This window comes from Cyprinodon variegatus, unplaced genomic scaffold, assembly GCF_000732505.1.
Source record: "Cyprinodon variegatus isolate N-32 unplaced genomic scaffold, C_variegatus-1.0 Scaffold145, whole genome shotgun sequence".
Classification (NCBI taxonomy): domain Eukaryota; kingdom Metazoa; phylum Chordata; class Actinopteri; order Cyprinodontiformes; family Cyprinodontidae; genus Cyprinodon; species Cyprinodon variegatus.
Window position 1 is genome coordinate 1274757 of NW_015150598.1, and position 13876 is coordinate 1288632.

Consider the following 13876-nt stretch of genomic DNA (forward strand, 5'->3'; position numbering starts at 1 on the left):
ACATTTCCATCCTTCCATCTCTTTACAGGTGTTTCCAGCAGCAAGGTACAAACTGCACGGATCACAAGTCCATGCAGAATATAGTTTATTTTAATTGCTAATTAATTTCTCTTATTTCTTCCGGGAATTTGCACATCTGTGCAGATATATTTCATTTTTAAAAGAGTGACACACACAAACACACATCTGTCCTAAAACAATAAATCAATTATCTAATTACTGCATAAATCATGGAACTAAAAGTTGTGTTTATTATAATAGACATTCCCTCTCCAGTGACCAGTTTTACCATAATCCTCTAAATGTTTTCTTTTTTTTTTCATTTGTTTAGTGATGTAGGGAACTGTTAATGTTCATGCATCCAAATACAATCTTTCTTAGAGGATGAGTATTAAAATGAAACCAACTGTTTTCTGTCATTAAAGAAATTATCTGGACTTGTCCTCATTAATGATTCGCTGTCAGACTGAGGTTCTCTTTGGTGAGCTGCCAAAACTACCTGGACTGATGCCCTCTGTGATTCACACCCAGCGTTAGCAAAAAGCTGACGGATAATTCTTCACTCGCACACATCTTCCACCTTCACAGCTTAAAGAGATAATAACATTTTCTGAATAATTCATTGCTGCATTGCTCTTGAGAAACACCATGATGTTGCAGTCTTCTCACACATCTGTTTGCCCAGTGCTTTGAGCCAAAGTCACCTCATGAAATGCATTTTGATTTTACAGCGATAGTGTTTTAATGGTGGTCGCCCCTCGGCGCATTGTGGCTGTTAAACAGATTAGCAAACAGAAGGTGCACAGCTGTGATACATTCCTGGATGTTGGCTCATTGAGAGTTTGGAAGGGACGTTGGTACTTTAGAAAAAAGGCCACTCCTTTTGCCGGCCTTTTAGTTGATGAATCACAGCCTGCTGTCCTGTGGTCCAGACATAAAGCAACGCAACCCCTAAAACACTACTGCTTTTTTTTTTTTACAGTTATGAACCAGATATTTACTTAAACTGCAAAAAAACAACATTTACACATTAACTTTAGACAAAATGTTTCCTCTGTCAGTCATGTAGGATTAGCAAATGTATTTCTTTTTGCTAAATGTCTGAATGTTGAGATCTTGTTTCTTTAGAAAACATTTTAATTATTTCCTCAAATTCAAAAGTTTATACTATTTACTCTTTCATTAAATCATTTGGGAAAGTCTGGAAGATTATATCAAGTTTTTGAAACCTCTAATAAATTCACAATTTAGTTTGAGATCATAAAAGACCACAAAAAAGAGATTTCAGTAAAAAAAAAAAATATATATATTGGCTCATTACAAGTCTGTGTAATTCTTAATAATTTTCTGTGGTGCCACTTTTATCTATTATATATATCAGTATAAACAGAATGCAAATATGTAGATATCAGGGAAGTGCATTCAGATAGATGGGATCGGTGTTCTCATGATCAATGAGTTCTGGAAATATGTGAATTAATCCTACATCTTGTAAGAAGTTTTGATATAATAGGGAGGGAAATGTTATAATATAAGATGCATTGGTTTTTAAGGTTATAGAAAATGTTTTGGCAACATCTCAAGATATTGGCCTTGAAGTTTAAAGCTTGGAAACTATTTGGCTTTTCTAGATGATGATCATAGCGGAAAATTAGTCAAGTGTTTTAAGGGCAACAAAGTTTTAAAGTCGTGAAGTCTTGAACTCATTCCCATGCAACACTTGTTGGCAGAGCAGGAAAATGTGTTTGTAACCAAGACGGCAACAGACCTGACCCATTTATACCAGAATGGTCTGGAAGAATGGTCCAAAATTCCAGTAAATTAGAGTAAACTGCAAAAACCATCTAGAAATAAGTAAAAAATGTGTTAAAGTAAGTGTATTTACCCTTAATTTAAGCAGGAAAGTAAGATGATCTGCCAATGGAATGAGTATTTTTACTCCTAAAATAAGATAATGAGATAATATACACTTGAAATAAGACAAAGCAGTTGTTTTATTCTTATTTTAAATGTAAACTGTCTTGTTCCATTGGCAAAGTGTTTCACTTACCTCCTCAATTCAAGAAAAAATGCACTTAATCTGAGCAAAAATAACTTATTTAGATTTCCATTTTTTTGCAGTGTAGTAGCCATTCAAAAATTATTCTCACTTTCCTTGATGGGTCCTACGCTGGTCGCCTACAATTCCTTTTTAAATATCACTATTTGTACTAAATAATACTTTCTGTCAGTGTAAGCAAATATGTAACAGGGGGTCTCTCTAGTGGCTGGAAGTTGGAGAGGATTTCACTGGGAGTTGCAGAGAAGTGGACTGCCATTTAGCTAGCATTTAACTGGGAAGGACCCTTATGAATGGCCAGTACTATATTGTTGGAAGCTTGCATAAGGAAGCTCAAAAAGTTGGACTTTAGGCCAGCAGTTTGGAGGGCAAATATACGAAATGCATTGAAGATTAGACTTTACAGAAGCCTTTAAAGAAGAGAAATGTCCCCCCATTACTTTGCCGTTGTTTTTTTGGGTAAAAAAAAAAAAATAATAATAATAATTTAACAAATTCTAACCGACCTAAGATTAAAGGAGGATCGTACATCTGCTGGATTGTAAATGTAAAATAACAGATGATTTTTTTTTCATTTTTTATGTGACAGGTTAGTAATAACTTTTTTTGTTGTTGTTTTTTCTCCATAGAGGACAAGAACCCATGTCATTTACCGCAGGCTGTGGGTCCCTGCCGAGGTCTGGTCAAACGCTTCTTCTTTGATACTGCGACCCAACAGTGCAAGCAGTTCTATTACGGCGGCTGCTTTGGCAACGCCAACAACTTCAGGAGCATGACCGAATGCCAGAGGAGATGTGAGAACCCAGGTAGGCAGGACCACACCCAGCGGTCAAACACAGCATCCTTAGGTGCTCTTCAAAGCATTAGTCAGACCATGATATTATGCAGATGTCCACCATGTTTCAAAAGGTGGCTTCTAATCTACATCTCAGCCCTGCAATTAAAGCTGCTGAATGAAAATTAAGGATTTTATTTCTCTTCTTAACAGAAAAGCACAGTGACAGCATTTCAGAGAAGCGGCATAATCAAAACAGTTCAACCTCAGATAATTAACTTGATGATGAATTTTCAACTGAGCGCGAAATCACTTTTCACTTTGATTTAGATCATTTTTAACTGACCGGAGCGGCCTCAATAACGCTTAACTTAAAGGCATAAGGGAGAAGCAATTTGCAAACTGAAATTGTTGAACAATAAAAGAAGCAAGTTGCTCAACTGTAACTATTTCAGTCTTTGCTGTATAGAAAAATCAATTAGTCCTGGACATTTACACTCTTTTTAAAAAGGACAATCATTTCAGGCCCGCGGCTTGATGGTAGACTGAATTAAATAGATTTAAGGAGTACTGCTTAATATAATCTGCAAATTTACTGCCTCTGAGTTTTGAAACTAACTTGAAAAAGCCTAAATGTTCCTCTCTGCTTTCTTTTGTTTCCTTTTTATAGATGCTCCTACAGTTTCTACAGAAACCCCTGTGATCACTGTGAGGAAACCCATCATGGTCCAGCCAGACATTGTAAAAGGTAACATTCTGATATATAAATGAAATTAAATAAAATTAAATCCTCACCGGTTTTGATTCTTTGATTCGTAACTTACTTTTATAAATAGTTATTCTCTCCTAATTAGAAATGTCTGGTTCTGGTTGTATCTTTTCGTAATACTTTTATCAATTATTTATAGCTCTCCAAATTAGTTTGTACAACTAAAAAAAGGAATGTCCGCTTCAACCGTCTGTTTTTAGTTTTGTGAAAATCTGCCTCCAGCAGCAAACTGCTGCTCCAACAGGCAAATAAATTAAAAGGTTCGCTTTGTAAGACTGTAAATAAGGCTGTAATTTGCAAAGAGCAAAGCTTTGTAAATCAATTTGACTGAATGACTTTACGACTAACTTCATTGAATTATAAAAATGGTACCTCATAAAATACACGCTGAATGGGCTGAGTTACAAAAGTCAGATCTTTGCATTTTATGGTGTAACCTATCACTCTGACTTAAATCTCTAAATACTTGTTGTCAAAACAGTGTTTCCAGCAGATGATAGTATTTCTCCAGGTTGATTCGTGAAGTTTAGGGAGAGCTGCAGACACACTGCAATCGTTCTTCTCAGTATGTATGAAAGAGATGCTCTGGCGGTCCCATAAAAATGCCTAATTTAGCAGCCGCTGAGTAAACAAAGAAACCTTCAGCAACTTTGTTGATGTTGAAGCCCCCTCATGGGGTCTAATAGTTAACTAGTGATGCTTCATCCTGCCAGTTGAATTTATCAAATGAATTAGGAGTAAACTATTTCTTTTATTCCTGAGGGTAACATTAACGGCATCGTCAAACAGGCTAGTCTGACATGTGCCTAAAGACTGGATTCATTTTGATAGGACTTAGATTTGCAACTCACTCTGTGATTCATTTTACTACTTCATATGCTAACTGTTAAAACTAGGATAGTCCAGTTTATTTATTGAGTGCCAATTCACAATACATCATCCCCATGCACTTTATTGAGACAATTCAATCAGATCATCCATGCAGACTGGTTAAAGGTTTTTTAAGGAAACCAGGGTACCCACATACACTAATTGACCATGCAGGATTCACTTCTCCTGGATGAACATGGAGCAACAGTTGTATACTGTGTTGTTGACTCAACAGCAATCCCTTACACAGAGCAAGCATGCAGCGATAGTGGAGCAGAAAGACACAGTGTGAGCAGCCTTATGCCGAGGCCAACTGGGGGTTTAAGCAGACAGAAGCAAACATACAAGAAGAACGTAGAAGCACTGATTCATAAACCTTTCATATCTTAGAAAGGTAACGATAAATTAGCTCCATAGCTAGCTCTGTTAAGAAAGAAACAGTTAAGCAGATTAACTATGAACCAGTTTTCATGTAAAAAAAAAATAAATAAATAAAAAAGAGCATATACAGTTAGACACAGTAAAAGCTAAACCTATATTTATGTCTAGGAAAGTAACAGGACTATAAACTAAAAAACAGGCACACGTCATAACCTTTAATGGAAGTTGTTGATGGCAGAACCCAGCTGATGCCTCCCACTAGTTGGCATCACAGCTAAACAGAGTGTTGAGTCAGGTGAAGCTACTATGAAAAGAAAAGATGTAGAGAACATAAATTTAAAACTTGAATGAACAAATAATGCAGAATTAGAATAATGTAGAGTGAGGAAAAGTGGTCCCTTTGTCCTCCAGCACCCTAAGCCTATAGCAGCATACCTGTAGAGAAAGCTTAGGATGACTTGAACCAATTTTAACAAAACAGAGAGAACATAAAGTTAGAACTCTAATAAATAAATACAAATTAATAAGAAGGAAACATGTCTTCCAACAGGTGGGTTTCTGCACCATCCTAGGAAAGCTGACATCTTCTACATATAATCATAAAAATCTGTTGAAGTTAATCTTTTTCTTCAACTCAAATAGTTTGGATTAGGTTAGCTTCCTGTTACATAGATTTCCGTCTTACACATCATTACCATCTTACAAATGTTGTCATAACAGACTGAAAAGGAAAGCAAACTCAGATATTTTTTCATTCATTCATAAGTTTTTGGGGTTTTTTTTATCTTTGCAGAAGTACGGATTCTGAGTGAACCTCAAGTCCAGCTAAATGTCTCTGCTGAACCACAGAATGGTAAGGAAATATTTCTTTATGATTGGTAATGGTAAGGCTTTTAATGTATGTAATGATGTATTCAAACATCCAACTGCCATGCACGTGGGCATTGTCAGTTTAACTATAGCTCTGGTGAATTTCAATGGTGAAGTCCTCTGGAAATCTCTAATAATTGTTGTTGATTGCAGATGTGTCTAGTAGTTCCCATTGATTTTGCTTGTAAAGCGGAGTGAATGACGCTAGGCTTACCGCACCGTGACGTCACTGCAGGAAGATGGCAGGAGGGAGGGGTCACTATATATGGGCAAAAATGGCCGCTTTTTAGTTTTTCACTAATTGACCCCAAATTCATTCAATCACCGCAAACGTATTAGTTTAAGGTATAAATAATGATCCATTGAGCATTTCTTGCTGATGAAATAAATGTTTTTTATTTAGTGTTAGAACTAGGGATGCACGATATTGGGATTTTGGCCGATATCCGATATGCCGATATTTTAAAGCTCATGTAGCCGATAACCGATACCGATACCGATTTTAAAGCTGAACAAAAATAAGTATCATTGAAAATAGCAGTTTTGTTATCCATTTCTGACACTTTGAAAAATAATATACTCAAATATATTTTCATATGCTGATATCAAATTGATTTTTAAAAACGTGGTATCGATCTATTTTACTTTCAAAATCTCGTGAAATTTCATCGTTCTGTTACAAACTCTCGTGATATTTTGCAAATTCTTGTGAGATTTTGTTAGTAAAATAGATCGATACCGCGTCAATATCTCAACATATAAAAATATGACAAAGTTTTGTAGATTTTCGGGAGATTTCATAGCATAACGATGACATATAGCAATATTTCATTAGTAAAAGAGATTGATATGGTGTTTTTAAATGGCAATATATCAGCATATGAAGATATTGTGATATTTTAATGTATCAATATTTTTTCCCTCGTCTGCAGAAGTTTTTAAGTCTGTAAAAAAGAAGTTTTTGAGGAAGAAGTAGTAGTATTTTTATTTTTATTTTTTTTAGACTTTAGAAACTCAGAAGCTGATCAAATATCGGGTTAAATATCGGTGGGGTGGTCGATATCCGATATTCAGTTTTAAGGCCGATACAGGCCGATACCGATAGGGGGCCGATTATATCGTGCATCCCTAGTTAGAACTGTTATACTTTTTTACTTATATGTAGGTCACCACAACTGTGTAGAAAAGTTGTTAGTGAACACATTATAATCAGGGAGGGGAGGGGGCGAGTGGGCCCCTTCATTTTTTGCTGGCCCCCCTTCGAATAAAATGTGCACTGTTAGCAGTTTTTTTTCACTCACTTGGTCACTGCTTAACTAAACTAAACCGACTATTGTGGGTATATGGAACTATTGTATTTTACATTTTCTGTCCAACTGTTCTTAGTTTTATTCTGTTGTGTGGTTAATATCGTGAGTAAATAAATGCAGCTATAAATAAATGCAGAATACTGTGAAACAGCCCATTGCATGATGGCTTCACCAGCAAACCCTATGAACATTATACCATAGTTAACTAGTGATGTTTCATCCTGCCAATTTATGAAATGAATTAGAAGTAATCTATTTCTTTTATTCCTGAGGGTTACATTAACAGCATCATCAAACAGGATAGTCTGACATGTGCCGAAAGACTGGATACATTTTGATAGGACAAAAAAGGAAAGCAAACTCAGATATTTGTTAATTGATTCATAAGTTTTTTTTTCATCTTTGCAGAAGTACGGATTCTGAATGAACCTGAAGTCCAGCTAAATGTCTCTACTCAACCACAGAATGGTAAGGAAATATTTCTTTATGATTGGTAATGGTAAGGCTATTAAATGTTGGATGTCTTTAAACCCTGGCTGAGGTCAGTCACCCTCTGCCAGGAATCTGTCACATTGTAATAACTGCATCTCATTCATCTATCATGAAAGGTTGTGATGGTAACAACTAGCTGATGAGTCTGCAGCTTCTTCTGCAGCTAAATCTCAACTTTTTGAGATGAGATGCAGAGAAGATGCTTCTTCTCATGCAATTAGAGGTCAAAGTAAGCTAAAAACTTTAGCTCATTATAGCTAGTGATTAATGTTCATATTTTCTCATTAAGAGGTGTGTTTGATTTATTAACTAGGGATATTTATGGATTGTGGGCTGTTATTGATCTTCACAAGTTGTGCATGGGAGCTGAACTTGATGATAATGAACCGAGATGTTTACCAAACTAAAATCTGTCTTGAAAAAGAAAAATCAATTTAAAAAGACACTTTAAAAAGAAAGGAAAAACTGGTTCACCTCAGAAATTCAATTTTCACAGAAGTGAAATAAGTGAGCTTAACACCTATTAAAATATACATATTTATTCTTCTAGTGAAGGCATAGCCTCAAAACATTTATGAATATCACCATCCATCCATCTTCTCCAGCTCATTCCATCATGACAGGTCACCAGTCTGTTGCAGGGCAACACAGAGACACACAACTATGCATGCACATTCACAGACAATTTAGAGAAGCCAGTTAACCTAACAGTTTTGTTTTTGGACTGTGGGAGGAAGCCGGATAATTCGGAGAGAACCGACGCATATACAGGGAGAACATGCGAAGTCCATGCTGAAAGATCCTGAGCAGAGAATCAAACCCAGAACCTTCTTGCTGCAAGACAGCAGTGCTACAAACTGTGTCAACATGCAGCCCTATAAATATTCCCTAGTATCTAAAAATAATACGTCCTCCATGTTGTGCATTAAATGCTCGAAAAAAGGTAAACAAAATTGAAAAGTTTCCATATGTTATATTAAGCAACAGAATTATTTGAATCCATGAACTACCAACCTTGCAATGTAACAGGTAGACTAGACGACACGCATGGAATGAAAAAATATGCTAATTTTAATCTTTACAGAATTATGCAATGTCCTAAAAAAGATTTATAAATATCTCTTTAATTTAGTTTTTGTCTGTCTTACAGGAGTTCTGTCAAGGTAAACAATTTGAACTGTAAACTGAATGAGATCTTCATTAAAATAAGGACATTTTATGGCAAATAAGCTGGTTAATTTTACAGATTTTGACTTTAAAGGAGAAGCCCGGGCATATTCAGAATTCAAACACCTGAAAGTACTTTAAATATGAAATTAATATATATTGTTCAATAAATGATAAGAGTTTTAATTAAGAGTAATTTCATTTGAATATGCTTTACCGGAGACATCCGTGTATGCCAAAGAACACTATCACCTACCGGTTTGTGGCGCAGTGCTGTATCAGTTGTTGATCAAGTCCCAATGCTGTCTCTAGTGTTTGTCACAAGGTGCTATTATCCAAGTCCTCTTGAAAACATTCTTCTTTGAAAAGTTGGCTGCATATTACGTGTTTTTTTTATCTGGCCAGAAGTTCAATGGCAAATCCTCCCTCTTCAAGTTGGCAATCCAACAATGAACCCGTGGTGGATCATGAATTGCTGAAATTGCTTTTTTTTTTCTCCACTTTGTATTCCAACATCCAACTGCCATGCACGTGGGCATTGTCAGTTCAAATATAACTCTGGTGAATTTCAATGGTGAAGTCCTCTTTGCAGATGTGTTTAGTAGTTCCCATTGATTTAGCTTGTAAAGCGGGGAGAATGGCACTAGGCTTACCTCACTGTGACTAATGTATTAGTTTTAGGTATAAATAATGATCCATTGAGTATTTCTTGCTGATGAAATAAATGTTTTTTATTTAGTGTTAGAACTGTTACACTATTTTACCTATATGTAAGTCACCACAACTGTGTAGAAAAGTTGTTAGTGAGCACATTATAATCAGGGAGGGGAGGGGGTGAGTGGGCCCCTTAATTTTTTGCTGCCCCCCTTGAATAAAATGGGCACTGTTATTTTTCCCCTAGTTAATTTATCAGCAGGTTTTTTTTTTTACTCACTTGGTCACTGCTTAACTAAACTAAACCGACTATTGTGGGTATATGGAACTATTGTATTTTACATTTTCTGTCCAACTGTTCTTAGTTTTATTATGTTGTATGGTTAATATAGTGCGTAAATAAATGCAGCTATAAATAAATGCAGAATACTGTGAAACAGCCCATTGCATGATGGCTTCGCCAGCAAACCCTATGAACATTATGCCATTTGTGTGTCAGTAGAAGTAGAAAAATGTTGCATTAGCAGAACCGAGCTACAAACAGACAAATTATAGTCGACTGCCTATGGTGGTGACTAGGGATGCACCGATGCCGATATTGGTATCAGCATCTGGCCCAATACCACGTGTTTGTACTCGTACTTGTATCTGTAAATGTATACCGATACTACAGGGCCGGATACTAGCATACATTTCAAGCAGCGAAGAAGACCGCAGTGTGACGTCAAGAACCTGCCAGTCAGAGTATAAAGAAGGAGGGAGCGAACACAAAAAGAGAGTTAGCCAGTTAGCCATGTTCGCGATTTGGGAATATTTCCAAGTGAACGAGGACGACAAAAGTAAGGCTGTTTGCAAAATATGCAAATCAAAGTTTTCAAGGGGAGGAACAAACCCTAATAGTTACAACACAAGTAACCTAATAAAACAGTATTTCTGTTTGAGCCAAATGAAAATAAAAAATTTTCAAATTAATTCTGAGGAGTTAATGGCACTTAATATTACTCGGTATCGGTACTCGGTATCGGCAAGTACTGAAGTTGAAGTACTTGTAATCGTACTTGGTTTGAAGAAATCTGGTATCGGCACATCCCTAGTGGTGACTGTGGATGAGTGGAAATAATAGAAGAATTTCTGGCAAATTAAAAACATGAAGTTTATTGTGACGAAGTGTTCCTCAGATAATTAGAGGTTTAAAAAAATGTCCTTTATGGTGACATTTGCCTGTTTTCTGGGATGCTATAAAACTGTTTAATCTGCCAACATTTGTTTAACTTTCAGCAAAGGGTAACGGTGTTGATCATTATTCAGCATCATTTTTTACTTAAAAAATGTAGATTATGACAGACATTAACTGCTGGAAGATAAGACAGCATGAAATAAAATCAGGTTTACCAGGAGACATATTTCATTAAAGTGTAAGCTCCATTTCTCACTTCCTCACAGTATCATGGAATGAGCTCCAACCTGACTTGAAGAGCACTCACTCACGAATGAACCATGTGCTGCCTGAAGAGTTGTAAAAAAAAAAATGAAATAAACGTCACAGGGCAGTGATGCATGGATGGTAGACAGCCAGTAGGACTGCTGCTGGTATGGGCAGTACAGAGTAGGAATAGAGTGCATCAGTGTCTTCCTCACACATCCCATCTTCCACAAAAAGCCACTTATTAATTTTCTTGGTATTAGGGGAGACGGAGGACATTCCCCCTGCTGTCACCTTTCAAAGCTGTTTGGCGTAGCGGCTGGAGAGCACAGGGGGACGGGCTGCGGCTCCTGCAACACACTGAGTTATTACTCAAAAATTCAATTTCACTCTTGTCAAAAAATATTGTGAGGGTGAGATTCAGGTGGACCTGGCTTCTACAGTTTCAGCTTGTGTTTATTACTTCATTCAGGCTGAGATCTCTGGTATTTTACAAAAAAAAAAGGTGGTAGATGCTTTTTTAAAGTTCTAGTCTAAAATCAGTGATGGTGTATTTTCAAATGACAAAAACTGAAACAAACTGAATATTTGCGATAAGATTTCCATTCATTCATTTAGAGGATAAAGAGTGACATCTTGTGGCTAAATGGGGAGAAATCGTTACTGCTGTATGGTCATTTCCCATCTGAGTTACTTCACTTTGCAGAGGGACAGGTTATTACCAAATGGAAAACATCTTAGACAGCTGCTGGTTTTCCCAGGAGACACCCTCGCTGCAGATTACACCCAAGATCTGAGTGTGAAGCTTAGAGAAATGACCCTGCAGGCCTCGGCTAGCAGAGGAATTAAGGGGAATGAAAGGACAGTGACAAAAAGCACTGAACCAGAATGGCTGTTTGGAAGGACTGAAGGAGAAAACAACATGGCAGCATGAGCTGAGTTTGCAATGCTGCATCGAATAATGTGATATTGTGTTTTAGACAGATAACGCCAAACTGTAGTGAGGATTTTTTTATTTTATTTTTTTAACAGTGTCCTGTCTGGCAATGTGGCAATAAGAATAATTGTCTTGATGCCAAAAAGAGCCCAACAGATTTTACTTTCACAAGTGTAGCAGTATGGCAATTGCCATATTGCTCCACTTGTTTCATGCATATAAATTGCTTTATTATAATTATGCAGTTTTACAGTTTATATGGACACTGCAATGTAAATAGAGCAGAAAAACTGTAGTGAGGTTTGACCAGACACTTTGAAATTCAGAATGTTGTTAAGCATTGGTTTTTTATATCAGTTCATACAAGTTTAAACTCTATTATAGTTATATTTTGCCTTAATTGAGTCCAGCCAATATCTTTAAGTTCTAATCTCCTCCTTTCCAATATCTCTGCACCTTTTGCATAGAGAAAAAATTGAGTGGTCCTTAAAAGACTTTTTTCTAAACTGACTCATTTTTCTATTTCTCATTGAGATGAAGGGTGCAGTTATAGGTTCTAGAATACTGTAAATGGTAAATGACCTGTAGTTTCAGTATATAGCACTTTATTAAGTGTAAATAACCTTTTTCTCGTTCTAAATCAGTTTCCTTTGCTTTTAATTCCCTTTAGAAGATTCAAAATGACTCACTTATTGCTTATGTCCTAAAACCTAACGAATCAAAAACCCCAACAACCATAGAAACAAGCAAGAAGTAAAGAACATCCAAGTCTCCAAGAAGGTCAGTGGTAAGGTTCTGGAGAAATACAGTCTTAAAGCAGTGATAGCAGTGATAAACCACTAAAAAGAGAGAGAAAAAAACTCCTCATCCCATGAAGCTGAGCTGTTTCATACAATGGGGAGTTATATTTCACAACAACAAAGCTGTCAGTCTACTGAGAACTAAGACTCGTGGTTCAGGCAAAGGAACATCAATCAGAGAGGTAACAAAGAGGCCAACTGTAACTCTGGAGGAGGAGGAAAGATTAACAGCCGACATAAGAGACGTCACTGTTCACCAGAACAGATCAGAGTGGACTCAGATCCCAGAGAAAAAAACACATAAAAAGGATTTATCAGGTCAGCAAATATTTCTTGAAAACCTAAATATATATATTTTTTTGTTAAATTAGGAGTAAAATAAAAATAAATTATCAGTTTTAAAAGAATATAATATAATAAAGAATAATAAAGTCCATCTATATGGTTCCTAAAACTGGCTTTTATTTGGTCTTTTAAACAAAAGATCTTTGTTATCTCGAACAGTGAGAATAAAAATTTGCTTAAACAGGCAAGTAGCAAACTGAACCTAGTTTTGTTTCACAATGAGGAGTCCTGAAAAACAAAATGAAAACAATTAGCAATTTCCTTCATAATTAACGATGCAGCTTTGACTTTCAATTGAAAAAGCTTTTCTTAAATGAATTTAGGTCAATTTTTGCTGGGACATCTTTTGAAAACGAAAAGTTAAACATTATATATCATTTAAATAGTTTAATACAAAAATTCAGCCTTGGAAAAAAAATTGAAAAGGGTTCTATTTATCAGTTCTAAAATGCAGCTTTTACTCTGAAATAAAAAAGGGTGTTTCTGCTCATGAATCTGACATCTCAAAATTAATTTAAAAAAAAATGTCCTTGGATATATGTTGAAAATTAAATGTTAAACATCCCCTTCTTATTCATTTGAATTAAGCAACGAATTAACAGTCTTGGCAATGAAAGTGAAAACAATGTTTTCTTTTTGTATAAATTTTATTTAAGGGTAAAAAAAAAAGGCAGCTGTAACTTTTAAATGAAAAAGCATTTCTATTATTAAATTATAATTTTCAAATGTTGATAATTTTCATGTTTTTTAATTAAATTTGGTCAATTTTTTGCAGGGACACCTTTCGAAAATTAAATATAAACCATATTTGTATTGTCCATTTTAAATTATTTACAAATTAGGGAGTCTTGTCAAAGAAATTGAAAATGTAGTAATATTCAGTTATTTTTATATAAGTCACCAAATATTGCTTTATTTTGGAATTAAAAAGCATTTATAGTATCCATTTCAGATGGTTGAGTGTACATCATACTCAATGGGTGTTTCTTGGACATGTATATGTATGATGTTACTACCTTTGACT

General features: G+C 35.6%; 1 protein-coding gene across 1 annotated transcript in view; it reads left to right on the top strand.

The window, feature by feature from the left end:
* The window catches only part of LOC107086197 (tissue factor pathway inhibitor-like), a 47450-nt gene that overhangs the window by 30442 nt on the left and 3132 nt on the right, over window positions 1-13876 (top strand). Inside the window, exons 3-6 of the mRNA XM_015376982.1 lie at window positions 2689-2865; window positions 3505-3582; window positions 5648-5707; window positions 7443-7502. Coding sequence (XP_015232468.1) covers window positions 2689-2865; window positions 3505-3582; window positions 5648-5707; window positions 7443-7502 — 375 coding nt within the window. The remainder of the gene's footprint in view (window positions 1-2688; window positions 2866-3504; window positions 3583-5647; window positions 5708-7442; window positions 7503-13876) is intronic.